Source organism: Thalassophryne amazonica, chromosome 5 (genome assembly GCF_902500255.1).
Source record: "Thalassophryne amazonica chromosome 5, fThaAma1.1, whole genome shotgun sequence".
NCBI classification, from domain to species: domain Eukaryota; kingdom Metazoa; phylum Chordata; class Actinopteri; order Batrachoidiformes; family Batrachoididae; genus Thalassophryne; species Thalassophryne amazonica.
In genome coordinates, this window is record NC_047107.1 from 71,474,016 (window position 1) to 71,493,047 (window position 19,032).

General features: G+C 40.9%; 1 protein-coding gene across 2 annotated transcripts in view; it reads right to left on the reverse strand.

Moving 5' to 3' along the window:
* ercc8 (excision repair cross-complementation group 8) overlaps positions 1 to 19,032 on the reverse strand; it is a 68,683-nt gene extending 49,651 nt beyond the window's left edge. For both annotated transcript variants that reach the window (XM_034170514.1, XM_034170513.1), the window contains exons 1-4: positions 18,689 to 19,032; positions 16,800 to 16,895; positions 12,656 to 12,757; positions 3,286 to 3,409 (exon numbers count right to left, since the gene is read on the reverse strand). In XM_034170514.1, coding sequence (XP_034026405.1) covers positions 3,286 to 3,409; positions 12,656 to 12,757; positions 16,800 to 16,895; positions 18,689 to 18,765 — 399 coding nt within the window. In that variant the 5' untranslated portion in view covers positions 18,766 to 19,032. The remainder of the gene's footprint in view (positions 1 to 3,285; positions 3,410 to 12,655; positions 12,758 to 16,799; positions 16,896 to 18,688) is intronic.

The following is a 19,032-nucleotide window of genomic DNA, read 5'->3' on the forward strand; positions in this document are numbered from 1 at the left end:
GGTAAACAGTGCTTTACGCAGAGAAAGCAACAGAGTTATCCAGTAACATTCACATGCAAACTAGTGGAGCAATCCTGATAGTTACACACTCTTTGTTTGAGCATGTGAGATTGTCATCAGAGACTCTCCGTGTGCTCCTGCTTTCACTGATCGCTGTGCGTAATGGCACAGGGCGCACTATGTACTAATAATATGTACTCATTGGAGCACCTAGGGTGCTATTCAAACGGGCCAACTAGTAACACATCACTCCTGAAAACGATCTTTGGCTTTTCACGTGAGGTAAATCTGCCCTACGATTGGAGTTTGGAAAACCATGTGACGGTGAACCAATTCGGATTGGACACTCACATTGCGCACGTCATCACACAGCTTCTATGAGGAGTACAAAGATGGCCGATGGCTGGCTCGAAAGTCTGCAGAGTTAACTTTTCAGCCAAAAAAAGTATGTTTCTATCTCATATCATTCAAAAGTTATTTATCATTTAGTAAAGCTTGGTCTTAGCCGTCGTATACGACGATGTTGGCCCCAGAGGGTTAAGAACAAGTTCAAACCCACAAAGAAGTGCAGCTTCAAGTAAACTCTGACACAATGCTTTGTCTCTAACCTTCATCAGACCTACACCAGGATGCTCGTCACTCTCTGAAGTATAGAGAATGCAGGAATGGGGAACTTCACTGGTTTTCTCTATGTGCCGGTGTCACTGACTGAACGGTCCCCCCTGCCTTCCCTACGCAGCCATCTTTTCGGAGCTCAGCAGCATCAGTTTGGAGCACCACCAGCGATTCACTGATTATCACCTCGTTTCTGCTTAAAACTGCAGTCCAGTCATCATCTATCTCAGCAACAGATATCTGAAGCTTTTGTACAACAATCATTTCCACATAAATTCAGCATTATTTCATAATAAAAGATGGAGGAAGCGATCAGAGCAACACAGCAGCATGTCTGACTCTGACGTGCTGCTGCGGTCCCAAATGACGCATGTGCATTGAAGGCAGGGTGGACCGATTTTTACGGGGGGACTGTTCAGTTGATGACACTGGGTCTCCCACCGTGGGACTCAGCTGGGCTCAGCATGAATAAACAACACGGTGTGTTCTCCGTGGGGGCTCACCACCTGCAAGGAAATCTATAGAGGGTCTGGTGCGCTGTTCTTTTAGCAGTGGACAGCGCTAAATGCCCACATGGACTGACAACTGGTTATGGAATCTGACTCTGGGAACGTGGAACATTACCTCTCTGGTAGGGAAGGAGCCTGAGCTTGTGTGGCAAGTTGAGCAATACCATTTAGACATATTTGGGCTCACCTCCACACACAGCACAGGCTCTGGAACCATACTCCTGGAGAGGGGCTGGACACTCTCTTTTTCCAGAGTTGTCCAGGGTGAGAGGCACGGGGCGGGTGTGGGGGTACTCACAAGTCAACGGCTAAGTGCCATTATTTTGGAGTTTTCCCCGGTCAACAAGACGGCTGCCTCTATGCGACTTCATGATGCAGAGAAAAACTGAAGCGTTGTTTGTGCATATGCACCAAACAGCAATTCAGAGTATCCAGCCTTCTTGGGGACTCTGAGTGGGATCCTGGAAAAGGTTCCTGCTGGAAACTCAGTAGTTCTACTGGGGGACTTCACCACTGATGTGGTCAACAATGAGGAAACCTGGAGGGCAGTGACTGGGAGGAATGGGCATTCACAAGTACATGTGGCACCAGAATACCCTAGGTCAAAGGTCGAGGATCGATTTTGTAATCGTGTCATCAGACCTGCGACAGTGTGTCTTGGGCACTCAGGTGAAGAGAGGGGCAGAGCTATCCACTGATCACCATCTGGTGATGAGTTTGTGCAGATGGCGGGGTAAGCCGCCAAGCCAACATAGAAGACCTAAATATCTTGTGAGGGTTTTCAGTAACAGCCTGTCTGGACGGCCTTCAACTCACACCTTCAAAGAAACTTCTCCCAGATCCCGATGGAGGTCAGGGACAGGAAAACAAAGTGGGCCATGCTCAAGGCCTCCATTGCTGAGGTGGCTGCTTTGAGCTGTGGCCAGAAGGTTGTCGGTGCTTGTCGTGGCAGCAACCCAAGAACCCGCTGGTGTACTCCAGTGGTAAGAGAAGCTGTCAGGCTGAAGGAGGCCTTTAGCCGCATTTGGGTGGAAAAAACGAACGCGCCACGGATCAGTTGTTTGTAGTGAGGAGACACACAGTGACAGTTTTAAAGAAAACAAAAAAAGTGTAAAAATACTTTAGTAAAACCATAGCTCTGAGCATCACTGCACTTTGAGAGACAACTGTTTTTCAACTCAGAGCTGATGAACAGTGCAGGAAAAGCTGGCAGCTCACTGAAAGGGGGCGAGGTGGGCAGAAACCGAATGCCGACCTCCCCCTGCTCAAGGGCCAATTTTCATGCTGTGATCGACCCACAATACAAAAATAACTAACGCACAGTGACTTGAAGAAGTAACTTTAATCTGATTACTGATTACTAAGTAACACGTTACCAGCATCACTGACTGTGATAATGGTAAAATTTTGTGGCGTTGTTAATTTGCCGACACTGTAAACTGCAGAAAACATAGGACACATAATCTGTTCCCTCTGACCTTCATGCACATGCACTCCACCACAATGTGCTTGCTCAGCGCACATGAAAATGAAACTAGAGGTAGAGATTATTTTAGGTGATCAATTTGGATTCTTCCTTAGCCCGTCATGAAACAACATAATGTGTCTACTTTCAGCAAAGCCATGAACATGCTGAAAGAGGGTGAAGATAAATGCAAAGATTTTCTTTAGCGGCGCTAACCACTGCTCCGTCACTTAAACTGTTTAGTTTGTTTTTTAGATTTTGAAGTTAAAAACCACATTCAGATGGAGCCAGAACTTGTCTACAGATACTTTTTGTCCTGCGGTGTGTTGCATATAGTTCAAAATCAGGTGTTTTTTTTGTCCTGTTTTCTTTATGGATGCAGAGCAGAAGCTGCAGATGCATCATACTTGATAAAGCCAGTAATGCAGAATTTGTATTGACAATGTGTCACACTGATAATGATTCAAACCTCACATGACAATTTTAGCATTAATCGATGAATCAGTACTGAACCATATAATAGTGAAGCATGTCTAATAGTTTATGCACCCACATTTCATGCACCCACATTTTCATACAACAGAGGGTTAAATGACCTTACCTCAAAAGGGTACCCTACAAACTGTTATTTCAGTGCACATATTTAATGTAGACTAAAGTGAGTCATGAATTTAATTAACATCCCAATCTCCATACCTTCAACGTCTCAGTGTCCCACACTTTCATCGTCTTGTCAAAGGAACTGGAAACAAACATGCCTGTGTCGTAGGGATACCACTGAACTGTCTCAACACTAAATTTGTGGACATAAGGGTTAGACCTACATTAAAAAAAAAGAAAAATGGTAAATACATGGGACTTATCACACAATTATATGAACATACAAAATTCTTCAAATTCTCACAAAAACTAAAATATTCTGTTTAACTCAAAAGGTTAATGTATTAGCACTGTAAAAGTAGTACAGAATCAAGGGTACACACCAAATGGAATCCTTGTTAGAACATTAACACAGGTAGTTTTTCCAATATGACCGGTTTGTGTCTAAATGAACTGCATATATACAGCACTTTTCCATCTCAATCAGAAGTTCAAAGCACTTTACATTGATGCCTCGCATTCACCCATATACACAGATGTCAGGGTGCTGCCATACAAGGCACTCACTACACAACAAAAACAACTTGGAGATTAAGGACATTGCCCAAGGGCCCTTTTCCAGCCTGACGGGGGTTTGAACCGAGGATTCTCGGGTCTCAAGCCCACCAATTTTATGCACTACACCAGGAATCTCCAACCTTTTTCCCCCCTAAGAGCTACTTTTACCTTATTTTAACCCAAAAAAGTTCAGTTTGTTTTGCCTGAACATTTACAAATTGGCGGTCATTGTCCACATATTAGATTAAGGGCCCCGTCACACAAAGTACGAATGAGCACGAGCCAAGCTGAATCAGGCAGAAAGGAAAAAAACAAAAAAAACAATATCCGTGCGTCATCTGGGAGGGAATAAGAAATGCGGAGGATAGCCATCCGAATACCTACACTGTGCTCCGACCCGCCCCGACTGATGTAGGTGGAACACATTAGGATTACCCAGACAGCTGTCAGAATGCACCGAGAATATGACGAATGCACTTACATTGCAGTACAAGTGAGCTCGATTGTGGGTGAAGGAAATATAATCCAGCAGCACTCGAGGTGCGCACATGGTGCATTCAGGCACAGTCAGGACATTCCGCCAGGATCCGAAATGGCGGATCATTTCAAACTGCCCCTCAAACGTGATCAGAATGCTTTGAATGCCGTTTTCATGCCGTACAAATATTTAGATTGTAGTCAGACTGCACTCAGGCGGATGTACCGATATTTTTCCATCTCAATTGTTTTGTGCATGTGCAAAACATTCTCGGCGGCCACAGTAATCTGTGACTGTTTAGACTGCTCTCAGAAACGTGTTTGACATCCTCAAATGCACCTTGACAATTCCGGAATGTGGACTTTCATTTGGACACCATTCGACCTCTAGTGTGACGGGGGTATAAAACATCACAAACATAATTAATTCGCTCCCATATGCATTTTGCTAGTGTCTCAAGCAAAAAGCTTTATTTTTCAAAGTTAAGTAAACCATTTTTTTAAATATAGTGCTAAATTCCACTGAGCACAGAACTGTAGGAGTAAAAACATGGACTCTCAGTATAATACTGACTGAATGTTTTAGTTGTTAAAATATATTAGTAGTAGCAGTAGTAGTAAAAAGATTTAAAAATGTCTTCAAAAGCAGATGTCTACTCTCTAGGGGGTTGGGGCTGTTCCCACCCCTCACCCCGCTGTCTATGCCCATGACACAGAAGGTTACTGTCTGTGAACATGAATAAAACCCGCACACAGGGATAAACTTCTTCACTTACAGTTGTATGCAAGTCTGGGCACCACTGATAATTTTCATGATTTTCCTTTATAAATCATTAGCTTGTCTGGATCACAAATTTCAGTTAAAAATATCATATAGCAGATGAACACACTGATATTTCAGAAGTGAAATGAAGTTTCTAGTATTCAAAGAAAGTGTGCAATAATTATTTAACCAAAATTGGGCAGGTGCATAAATTTGGGCACCCTTGTCATTTTATTGATTTGAATACATTTAACACTAATTATTGGAACACAAAATTGCTTTGGTAAGCTCACTGACCCCTGACCTCCTTACACAGGCGAATCCAAACATGAGAAAGGTTATTTAAGGTGGACATTTGCAAATGTTTCCCCCCTTTGCATCGCTTCTAATGAGTGGCAACATGGGAGCCTCGAGACAACTCTCAAATGACCTGAAAACAAAGATTGTTCAACATCGTGGTTTAGGGGAAATGATACAAAAAGCTATCTCAGAGATTTCAGCTGTCAGTTTCCACTGTGAGGAACAAAGGGAGGAAATGGAAGACCGCAGGTACAGTACTAGTTAACGCCTGAAGTGGCAGGCGAAGAAAAGTCTCAGATAAGCTGAAGCGAAGGATGGTGAGAACAGTCATAGTTAACCCACAGACCTGCTCCAAAGACCTACAACATGATCTTGCTGCAGATAGTGTCTCTGTGCATCGTTCAACTATACAGCGCACTTTGCAAAAGGAGATGCTGTAATGCAGAAGAAGCCTTTTCTGCGTACATGGCACGAACAGTTGCTTGAGGTATGCTAAAGCACATTTGGACAAGCCAGCTTCATTTTGGAATGAGGTGCTATGGAGTGATGAAACTAAAATTGAGTTATCTGGACATAACAAGAGGCGGTATACATGGCAGAATTTCAATTTCAATTTATTTTCATTTATATAGCGCCAAATCACAACAGAGTTGCCTCAAAGCTCTTCACACAGGTAAGGTCTAACCTTACCAACACCCAGAGCAACAGTGGTAAGGAAAAACTCCCTCTGAGGAAGAAACCTCAAACAGACCAGACTCAAAGGGGTGACCCTCTGCTTGGGCCATGCTACAAACATAAATTACAGAACAATTCACCGACGAATATACAAGAAATGCTGTTGGTGCACAGGACAGGAGGGTCGCCAACACAAATACAACTCCCATCTCTGGAAGGAGCTGCACCTTAAACAGACAGAAAAAAATGAATCAGGCATCAGAAAAACAAAAAAAATACTGTATAATTGGCCAGCATTAAACAACAAGAAAAACAGAAAAAGAACACAGCATTCCAAGAAAAACACTTGCTACCTACAGTAAAATTTGGAGGTGGTTCCATCATGGTGTGGGGCTGTGTGGCCAGTACAGGTACTGGGAATCTTGTTAAAATTGAGGGTCACGTGGATTCCAGTCAATACTAGCAGATTCTTGAGAACAGTGTTCATGAATCAGTAACAAAGTTGAAGTTGCGCCGGAGCTGGATCTTTCTATAAGACAACGACCCTAAACACTGCTCAGAATCTACTAAGGCTTTCATGCAGAGGAACAAGTACAACGTTCTGGAATGGCCATCTCAGTCCCCAGACCTGAATATTATTTAAAATCTATGGTGTGATTTTTAGAGGACTGTGAAGAAGATTGAGATTTGTAAAGAAGAATGGACCAAATTACCTTCAACCAGAAGCCAGACTCTCACTGGAAGCTATAGGAAGCATTTAGAGGCTGTTATTTCTGCAAAAGGAGGATCTACTAAATAATGATGTATTTTTTCTGTTGGGGTGCCCAAATTTATGCACCTGCCTAATTTTGTTTAAAGAATTATTGCACACTTTCTGTAAATCCTATGAACTTCATTTCACTTCTCAAATATCAGTGCGTTTGTCTGCTATATGATATATTTAACTGAAAATTCTGATCCAGACAACCAATGATTTATAAAGGAAAATCATGGAAATCATCAGGGGTGCCCACACTTTTGCATACAACTGTATGTGGAAAGTGTCTTCTGAGTGATAGTGCAGCGCCATGGCCTCGATTCTCCCTAATTAAATAAATACATTAATGCTGTCTCAACAAAAACCTGAGTTTGGAACTTCAGACAAAAGACTGTGCTTTCCCTCTCAGTTGAGAAATTCCTAAGTCATCTGGAGATCTTAAGATAAACTTGGAGACATCCTCCATGGGACAACACTGGGATTCACAGCAAAACGAAACTGTAATTCAAAGTTCTTCAAAGGGGAGCCCTTGCCTTTTTATCAGTGAATTTTCGGTCATTATGAATTACATGACATTATAATGGCTTCACGTCAGAATCTGAGTTTCTCCAGTCCCGAAGAACCCACCTTTATGGCCTCACGCTAAGGCCAAAACCTCTTAAGACTGCAAAATTTCCCCCACGACAAGACGTAGCCATAAATCTTTGAGTCTTCACAACCAGCTATTATACTTAGGTCTAAGCAAAGGAAAAGACCTTTTGTTTAAAATAAAAAGTATTGCATCAGTATTTCTTTTATTCATATCTAAAGACTTGTAATGCTGTTTGTACTGATTAATCAAACAAAATGCTTTGCATATAATCATTCCATTTTATTGACATGTGTTCCTGTAACTGACGTCTGTTTAAATGTGATCTTTCTGCCTTGTCAAAATGTTGATGGTGAAGTATTCTGTTTATCCAATGGATGTGTTTAAGTGACGATTAATAATGTGTATCCATTCAAGTGTCTCAGAACAGATATTATACCAAAATAGTTAATGTGTTTAAAATAGTTGAATCATCTGGGTCTGCCCTGTGAAGACATGAAATTTTCTGTGAGGTTACACACCCTAAATGGGCGGCATTTGATCAACAACATGCTGCGTACATGGCACAAACAGTTGCTTGAGGTATGCTGAAATGACCAGGTCATTGCTAAAGTGAATGCTGTGGTGATGCGGGACCGTTGTGTGACTATCCAAGAAACTGCGGAAGAGGTGGACATCAGCACCTTTTCTGCACATTCCACTATGACAGAAGATTTGGCCATGAAAAGAGTGGAGGCAACATTCGTGCCGAACCTGACGGCGGAGCAAAAGCAACTTCGTGTTGAAGTCTCACAGGACAAGCTGGACTCCAAAAATGATGCTCACCTCTTCCACAATTTCTCGGATAGTCACATGACTGAAAAGCCACCGAAAGCCGTCTGAATCTTCCGAATGGTTTCCACCTGGCTGTCGCCCAGTTTCTGGCAAAATGTGATGCAGTAGTGTTGCTCCAGTCGTTCCGTCATTTTCCTTGCAATGAAAAACCGCCGAGAGCACTACACACTACCTCACAGAAATGCTGCTTGTCAGCAACTGACGCAATCGACAGGCGTGAAAAAATTCACACATGCGTACGAAGGTTCAAGGTTGGCTCGTGCAAGCACACGTGATTCAAATCCATCAGGGTTTTGAAAAAAAAAAAAAAGGTCAGATACTTTTCTAACAGACCTCGTATACAATTCATGAACCCTTTGGCGAGCTACTTCTAAAGGGACTGTGAGCAACATGTTGAAGACCCCTGCACCAGACCATCACCTCCCCTTCATCCTCTATTGAATTCTAAACACATCACCCTTACACTCTGGCCTGTATATGCAAAAACACACTAAAAACATGTAACCTGCAATGTATGTGGAGGAACAAGCAAATGAAGTCTCCACACAGAGTGAAATCATTAAGTACAGCATCAGGTCATACTGCTGTAGCTCCAGGATCTCTGCCGTATATGAAATACTGCCCACCTCATTAAAAATGACTAAATTATCTATAGTATTTTTATGCATTACTGATATACTGAAACTAAATCAGTTGTGTGTTTAGAAATTAAATACATGCACTCTAACATCCAACTATATGTTCTCAGTCAAACTGATTTAAGTAAATTAAATCTGTGAGTTTCTTTGCATATTTGCATGTTATTCCAATTTAATTAAGATTCTTTTTCTCAACCACTAGCTGCATATTAATATCTTCTTAACTTCTTAAACCCTAGAGTCACCAAATGTGGGGACTTGTCCTGTTTTGTAACATTTGAACACTCATAACTAACCAATGCTGACACCAACATACACTTATTATACATATGTCAAATGAAGTCTCCTCTACAAAAGTATCCACTTCAATCACATATCAACTAACCACAGCTGAAACGCCAAGCAAATAAACACATAAATCAGAAAAAAACCTCATTTACGCCTACCAAGTATTATGTACTTTCAATTTTTTGCATCCACAACATCCCCTAGGACCTGTCTTTTAGCTGATCCAAACTTTTGCATTTTTGACCTTGTACAAGCTGAGAAATAAATCATAATGTATGGGTATGTGTGGATGCTTAGGATGAAAAAAAAAGAGACAGCAATCCAAAGTCTTGGTAAATTAAAAGATAGCAACTATTCGTGGCAAAGCCGTAAAACACGACCGCCTAAAGGGGGGGGGGGCCCTCTGGGGGAGTTTGCCCCCCTTGGAAATTTTAAGAATTTAAGTGCTCTGTGGTGCATTTTGGTGCATTTGGATTAAATTTGGACTTGAAACAGCTGTTAAATTTCTCTTGTGATCTCATGCAGTATGGCATGTTGTACCATCCTGTAGGAGTATATACAGAATATAACAACAATAGTTTACAAATATAGCTAACTCATGATTTAGTTTGTTTTTGATTGGGCTCAAAGACTAGGCAATTAAAATCTCAACATTCAAAGAACTAGTTAACTTAATAATGCTTTCAGACTAGAGGCTAGATAATTGCTTTCAGACTATATAAAGATACATAACAACATAATACTGATGACATTCTGCTTAGGATCAATTCACTTTTGTATGCCATCACAGATGACATGACCATGTATACATACTATTATAATAAATACATATACAGTCAGCCTATTTGTCTGCAATCAGTCATTCTATACCTAGAGTGTCACATTTTCTTCTTAGAGAACTACATAAAACAGTATAAACACATCAACCAATGTTCCACATCCTGGTTTCTTGCCTGTGTAAAATCATATTTGAATATCACAGTGACTAAATTAATATGGATGTACAAAAGATGAATATCAATCTAAAATATCTACTATACTTTAAATCAAGCCTATTTTTATTCTCTTTATGAATAGTTTTTATTTTTTATCTGTTTTATTCTTTTACTTCTGTTTTAATTATGTATTTGAATTTTTGTATTTATTTATTTTAATTTTTTATGTTGAACTGTTCTATGTGAGGTGCCTTGAGACGGCTTTTGTTGTGATTTGGTGCTTTATAAGCCAATTAAATTGAAATTGAATTGAACAACATTTTATTGAGTCTTAAAGTAAATAAATATGACATTTGTCACTGGATCCTTAAACTTTGGACATAATAAACTCTATATGGTGGATCCTTGATCTCTGGACATAAATAGAAATAAACAAAATCTGTAGTTTTTGTCAAAAGCATTTCCTTTCAGACATTTTGGCATGAATGTCATTGCATATATCTGAGCTGAGCTCTTACAGCTGCTGTGCTGTATGTCAGCATCAGTTTAATTCATAAAGAACACAGGACATCTCATTTTGGGAAGAAAAAAAAATGTTTTAGTCGATTGTAGTTTATTTGCTGTATTACAGCATTTGGAAAGAGGTGTCATTTTATTTAAAGCGGCAATTTTGTGTCAACGGAATGGAGGACGATTGTCGTTTCTTGACTACAACATGACAAGAGTGCCAGTTAGTGACTTTAATCCACACAAAAGCGACTCACGATATTTTAATGGCTTTGAGAGGCGTTAAGAAGTGGACTTACCGCTTCTGAAGAGCAGCGAATCAAAGAACCACGAGCCAGTGGTTCAAAGCATTGTTTCAATGTCTCACACATCAAAGTGGAGTCGCGCTGCAGAAACGGTTGATTGCAGAGCTGCTGCAGACCAAACCCTGAATATCCGTAAGACTTTATTCGTACGTCCGTATGACTCTGAAACTTGGAAAAATCTGCATAATTTATGGACAATCCGTATAGGTTGACATGTATGGATTTGAGGAAATAAAAATGAATGTTTTGCTAGTTCTTTTAGACGGCAAGATTTTGCAAAAAGACGGAAATCCGTCCAGAGATGGCGAATAAGCATCCATGGGTATGTGATTTTGGTGAAATAGGCTCGAGGGCTTAAGGGGTTAAAACAGCAACAACAAGCACTAAAGAACTAACACTTTATGTCAATATTGAAATATTTGTTCAAACGTATTGTGGCATTTGATTTTGTCATAGTCACAGTCATACTTTTACCACTCTGACCTTTTTATTGACATTATAGCCACATTTTCTTGGAGCCTCTTCAGCCATCATTCAGGCACCGATTGTGTCACTGTTTTGCTTTGTCGAAAGCAGCATCACAGCACCAGCATGTAATCCATATAAATGTTTCTTTGAGTAACATGAATTTTGATGACTGAAGTCACTCTGTGCTGGAGGGGCACTGCAACAACAACTCACTTGGATCATATTTACTGTTGAGCATATAGAATTTTTGCTTTCTCTTAAGAACATTTGGAAAAACTCTCAAAGCAATAAACCCCTATAATGGGACAAAAAAATATATATACCATATTTTCCGCACCATAAGGCGCACCTAAAAGCCTTAAATTTTCACAAAAATCGGCTGTGCGCCCTATAATCCGGTGCTCCTTATGTGCGCACTGAATTATACGGAATATCGGACCATTTCCCGCTGACACAGGGACGTAATACATAAAGTACGTACGCTGGCAGCGTAGAGTACATACCCTGGCAGCAATAAACCAATCGGAGAACATTACGTAATATGTAAAGTACGTATGCTGGTAGCGTAGAGCACGTACGCTGCCAGCGATAAACCAATCAGAGAAGAGTCTGTGAGTCCATGGTACGTACACTTACCTCCGCCACTCCTCCGGTAGTTACCGTATACTACAGGTATCCTGCAAAACAACATTTGTTTGTCTAAGGACCCCAGAAAATGGCGCCAGCGAAGAGACATGCTTACGAGGCACAATTCAAACTGCAGGCTATCAGTTACGCGGCTATTCATGGGAATAGAGCAGCTGCGAGAGGAAACAAGAAAATGAACTGCGCCAAGTTAAAAAAGACCAAACGGAGTTTCCGCAGAAACAAAGCGAGGTGGCCACAGCTAGAAGACCAACTCGAGCAATGGGTCATTGAACAAAGAACAGCCGGGAGAAGCGTCTCTACAGTCACCATTCGGCTGAAGGCAAAAACGATAGCGATGATTAGCGGGAACCTGGCGTGTTTGATGGCGAAATTGCCCAGCTGTTCAATTCAGACACAGAAGATGAGGACTTCGATGGATTTGTGACAGAACCATAATAAAAAACAATGTACCATATTGTTAAATACCGGTAGTTCAAAGTTGTTAAAAAGTTCAAATAAACTCATTGTTTTGCTTCTGTGACCTTTTTTTTTTTTTTTTTTGTAGACTATATGTTTTAGCGTGCGCCTTTTGTAAGGGTTAAGTACCCGCTAATTGAGGCCGCGCCTTATAATCTGGTGCGCCTTTTGTAAGAGTTAAGTACCCGCTAACTGATGGCGCGCCTTATAATCCGGTGCGCCTTATGGTGCAGAAAATACGCTAAGTGAAAAAAAAAAAAACACTTACCTGCCTACTGTGCATATTGCCTTGCAAGTGTATTGTGATTTTCCACTGTAGTTGTCCAAGTCATAAATGACAATCACTCCATCTGCACTGCCAGACAGCATACTAAACAACAGAAAGCTTTAAGTCAAACAGTGCATCACTTAAACCTAGGCGTGTGCATGTAGCTTGTATAGCCTTTTCTACGCAGGTATGAAAGCCAATGATCAGTCTTTGAAACTGCACAGTGACTTATCCCAGGAAGTAAGACAAATTAAATTGGCTAGTGGAAAAGAATGGCACTGCTTTTCAAATCTATATTTTCGGCTTCAAGAGAAACATCCTAAATGCTGTGCTACATGTCCAATGTACACGAGAGTCCATCAGTTTTTCAGTGGTGAAAAGCCTATTTATGATATTGGCATTAAAATGCAAAATCGGAGGGCCCCTTCACACATAGTGCGAATTTTGGTTGAAGTGCGTACAAAATGCACATGAAACAGGAATTGTATGCAAAAGATGCAAATTCGTAGCTGCCTCAAGTGCTTCGTAAACCTGTGCAAGTCTATCAAACCATCTTGCGGCAGGTGTCTGCCAGCGCGGGGCCAGCTGGACACACCGGACCAGTAGATGTCAATCAATCAATTTTATTTATATAGCGCCAAATCACAACAAACAGTTGCCCCAAGGCGCTTTATATTGTAAGGCAAGGCCATACAATAATTACGTAAAAACCCCAACGGTCAAAACGACCCCCTGTGAGCAAGCACTTGGCAACAGTGGGAAGGAAAAACTCCCTTTTAACAGGAAGAAACCTCCAGCAGAACCAGGCTCAGGAAGGGGCAATCTTCTGCTGGGACTGGTTGGGGCTGAGGGAGAGAACCAGAAAAAAGACATGCTGTGGAAGAGAGCAGAGATCAATCACTAATGATTAAATGCAGAGTGGTGCATACAGAGCAAAAGGAGAAAGAAACACTCAGTGCATCATGGGAACCCCCCAGCAGTCTAAGTCTATAGCAGCATAACTAAGGGATGGTTCAGGGTCACCTGATCCAGCCCTAACTATAAGCTTTAGCAAAAAGGAAAGTTTTAAGCCTAATCTTAAAAGTAGAGAGGGTGTCTGTCTCCCTGATCTGAATTGGGAGCTGGTTCCAGAGGAGAGGAGCCTCAAAGCTGAAGGCTCTGCCTCCCATTCTACTCTTACAAACCCTAGGAACTACAAGTAAGCCTGCAGTCTGAGAGCGAAGCGCTCTATTGGGGTGATATGGTACTATGAGGTCCCTAAGATAAGATGGGATCTGATTATTCAAAACCTTATAAGTAAGAAGAAGAATTTTAAATTCTATTCTAGAATTAACAGGAAGCCAATGAAGAGAGGCCAATATGGGTGAGATATGCTCTCTCCTTCTAGTCCCCGTTAGTACTCTAGCTACAGCATTTTGAATTAACTGAAGGCTTTTCAGGGAACTTTTAGGACAACCTGATAATAATGAATTACAATAGTCCAGCCTAGAGGAAATAAATGCATTAATTAGTTTTTCAGCATCACTCTGAGACAAGACCTTTCTAATTTTAGAGATATTGCGTAAATGCAAAAAAGCAGTCCTACATATTTGTTTAATATGCGCATTGAATGACATATCCTGATCAAAAATGACTCCAAGATTTCTCACAGTATTACTAGAGGTCAGGGTAATGCCATCCAGAGTAAGGATCTGGTTAGACACCATGTTTCTAAGATTTGTGGGGCCAAGTACAATAACTATGTGGACATGATAACAGCGCACTGCTTCAACAATGTCATTTCATGACTGTTCATCTGTGACCACGGGTCATCTACAGAGGAACAGATGGATCATATTTGATAAGAGGGTGTTTTTTTATGGTGTGTGTTTTTATTTTTTAAATACATCCATCTCTTTGTTGATTTCAGGCATTTATCCTGCACCGTTTACAGGCCAGTGACAGTAGCGCAGTGGTAAAGTTTCGGGCTGGAAATCAGTAAAGTCCAGGTACAAATCCCGTGGGTGGCATGTATGGTTATTTATTTATTCCACAGGAGCGGCGCGCTGTGGTTCCACAGGTACCAGCTGGTTTTTTATTTATTTTTATTTATTTATTCCACAGGAGCGGCGCGCTGTGGTTCCACAGGTACCAGCTGGTTTTTTATTTATTTTTATTTATTTATTCCACAGGAGCGGCGCGCTGTGGTTCCACAGGTACCAGCTGGTTTTTTATTTATTTTTATTTATTTATTCCACAGGAGCGGCGCGCTGTGGTTCCACAGGTACCAGCTGGTTTTTTATTTATTTTTATTTATTTATTCCACAGGAGCGGCGCGCTGTGGTTCCACAGGTACCAGCTGGTTTTTTATTTATTTTTATTTATTTATTCCACAGGAGCGGCGCGCTGTGGTTCCACAGGTACCAGCTGGTTTTTTATTTATTTTTATTTATTTATTCCACAGGAGCGGCGCGCTGTGGTTCCACAGGTACCAGCTGGTTTTTTATTTATTTTTATTTATTTATTCCACAGGAGCGGCGCGCTGTGGTTCCACAGGTACCAGCTGGTTTTTTATTTATTTTTATTTATTTATTCCACAGGAGCGGCGCGCTGTGGTTCCACAGGTACCAGCTGGTTTTTATTTATTTTTATTTATTTATTCCACAGGAGCGGCGCGCTGTGGTTCCACAGGTACCAGCTGGTTTTTTATTTATTTATTTATTTATTCCACAGGAGCGGCGCGCTGTGGTTCCACAGGTACCAGCTGGTTTTTTATTTATTTATTTATTTATTCCACAGGAGCGGCGCGCTGTGGTTCCACAGGTACCAGCTGTTTTTTTTTTTTTTTTTATTTATTCCACAGGAGCGGTGCGATGTGGTTCCACATGTACCAGCTGGTTATTTATTTATTCCACAGGAGCGGCGCGATGTGGTTCCACGTGTACCAGCTGGTTTTTTATTTATTTATTTTTTTCCCCCACAGGATCGGCGCGCTGTGGTTCCACATGTACCAGCTGGTTTTTTATTTATTTATTTTTTTCCCCCACAGGATCGGCGCGCTGTGGTTCCACATGTACCAGCTGGTTTTTTATTTATTTATTTATTCCACAGGAGCGGCGCGCTGTGGTTCCACAGGTACCAGTTGGTTTTTATTTTTTATTTATTCCACAGCAGCGGCACGATGTGGTTACACATGCTCCAGTTGCTCGCACTGCGTTCGTGCAGTACGCATGACACCTTCACAGCAGAATCGTACACACCTGCCCATTGGCGTGATGTTTCTGTGTTTCACTAATTCGAACTGTTTCGCGCTGTTTCGCCGTAATTCAACCAAATTCTCACTATGTGTGAAGGGGCCCATATGTATCTTTTTTTTAAAACTACACAACTGTCTACATTGTGCCAGCTGGTGTTTAAAAAATACTGAACATTGATGCATTTATCCTGGTTTATTTAACATATTAAAACATGTCACACACTTGAAAATGTAGTTTTGGTTCTGATTCAAACCTCAGGTACTGTGCTGATGCTAGGATTCAAATAATTGGAATAACAGTCAAGAGACTGTACACTACAGTACACTTATTGCTGAGGTTTGATAAACTTTGCATGTAAAAATATTGCAGTTTTAGAATGAATATCAGTGTTTATATAATAGCTGATAATTTTGACCGGTGGCGCAGACCAAACGGTCCACCCCTAAAGATTGGTCCACCATGCCTCCACTGTGCATACGTCATTTCGGAGCTCAGCCTCTTGTCTGAGACAGTCTCTTCACCCAAAGCGATCAGATGGATTAATGGGATTATTAACCATCAGATGACAAGGTAAAACCTCTTAAATAATTCTAAAGTCAGTTTTAAGCAGAAATGAGGCAGTTTTAAGCAGAAACTCTGTGACGCTTTGAAATGAGACGCGCAGTGAATGCATCAGATAGCAGCTCGTGTATGTAGCTGTAGCACTCTGATCGCTTCCTCTGTCTTTTATGATGAAATAATGCTGAATTTATGTGAAAATGATTGTTGTACAAAACTTCACATATCTGTCGCTGAAATAGATGGTGACTGGAATGCAGTTTTAAGCAGAACGAGGTGATAATCGGCAGTGAGGGCAGGGCGGACCGATCTTTAGGGGGGACATTCAGTCGGCGACACCTGGAACTTACTATCTGCCCTCGATTGTTTCGATGTCAATGGTATTCACGCCATTTCCATGGATTCTCTCCACATCTCTGTCAGGATTCAGCTTCAGACTGAGGACTCTTTAGGATACAGAAAAGACAAAATTATCATCACTGGAGTGGATACCTTAATTTATGTCAAACCTTGAAAGCTAAAAGCAGATGTTCACATCACCCAATTCATTTTAAAAGAAAATACGTGTGCAAAACTGACAAATTAGCAACTGATTCCTTGTCATTCTCAAAGCATGGTAAAGCATCTCCAAAAGCAAGAGTAATGTCTTACATCGTACACATCTTGAGATTTCTCTTGAATACTGTGTTCAAGCTTAGTCACCCTTTTTTTGGGGGGGGGGGGGTGACAAGTATGTATTAGAAAAAGTACAGTGAAGAGCAACTAAACTGCTCCCAGCAAATGAAAATGTAAGTTATGAAAACAGATTAAATAAATTTAAATGGATTATGCTGGAGCTACACAGAATTAGGGGAGGTTTTACTGAGGTTCATAAAACTGTACAAGGTTTAAAGGCAGTAGAGTTTGCTACGTTTGTTAAAAGACAAGAATACCAATGATTACGAGATCATTGTAATGATCTGCCTGTTCCAGTGAGTCCAGATTTTAAGCTTCTGCTACTAGCCTATAAAATTCTTCACGGACTGGCACCTCCCTACCTAGTTGACCTAATTAAACCCTACGTACCAGCCTGGGCTTTGCGTTCTCAAGGTGCAGGACTACTTAGTGTCCGTAGGGTGAATAAAAAGTCTCTATGGGTCACAGAGCTTTCTCTTATTGTGCCCCTATTCTATGGAATGATCTCCCTGCTTCATTAAAAGTCAGATTCTGTCGAGACTTTCGAGATGCACTTATTCTCCCTTTCGTATGACTAGCATACTGGCATAATATGTTACTATGCTTTTTACTCTAATTTATTTTATTAGGAAACGGAGTGGGCCGTGGCCTCAATTTTATTTAAATTCTGGGTCTTTAAGTTAAGCTTAGGGCTAGCGATCACCTTAGTATTTCTTGTTTTTCTTGTTGCTTAATGCTGACATATTACACTCTATTTGTTGTCTTTCTGATGCTTTATTCTGCCTATCTTTCCTCTATGTTTGAGGTGCAGCTCCATCCAGAGGTGGGTGTGGTATCTGTTCCAGAAACCGTCTTGTGCACTGGCAACATTTCCTGTGTTCGTTTTGTGACTTGTTCTGTAATTTGTGTCTGTAGCATAGCCCAAGCAGAGGGTCATCTCTTTGAGTCTGGTCTGCTTGAGGTTTCATCTGATATGGGTTAGGGGTAAGTTGTCATTTTTGTGACGTACATAAAACTTGCACATTACTGGTGGGGGTCCATGGGCTCTAGATTGGGTGTTTATAAAATAGGTTGCTGACATTTGTCAAGGGTAGCAATACATTATGCAAAGTTTCTATAATGTTTTTAACTGAAAGTGCAGGAAATTAAAATGAGAAAGTTTTGTGAATAATTGTATTTGTTGTTTGATGATCATGTTTTACAACTGGCAAGGTTGAGTTATTTCCATTGTTCAGATGTTACTGGGATACCAGGGACTGATTAATGGTGATATCAATGTCCAATGTTTGCTGTTGTTACACAATATCCCTAATTTCTCCAAAAATATTAGACTTGTCAATTTTCCGTTTTCACAGCATTCATCCTTGACCCAAAATACATTTAGGTATTTTGAGAGAGCTCAGTCCTTTTAGGGCTTATAGCTGGAAACCTTTCACGAGCAAGTTTGTGTGTGTATATATATATATATATATATATATATATATATATATATATAGTTTTAGCCATGCTAATGCTACTATGCAGCATTTATGTACGTTTTATTTTGGTTGCATTTGTCTCCCACCTTCTTGTTGATTCTGCTCGTCTGAGGCGCAGCGGGTCGTCCAAACCAACCTGTCGCGCTGTCAGAAAGCCCAACATTAAGTTATTTATTTCACATTCATCCAACCTGAAGAGAAACTCACTGAAGCAGGAGAGCTAGCTCACATGCTAGCACTTCAGCAACAACGGCTCAGTTATTTAACCCGGACAGAAACTTGGAGCATCTAATAGAGCGTGACAACACAACAAAAACTATATAGCAGCAATATACGTTGCTCAAATGCACAATTTTATCATCATTTACAGACTATTTTAAGTCAAAATTGTTTCGCATAGCCACAGCTGCAAAGCCGTGCGCCACCATAA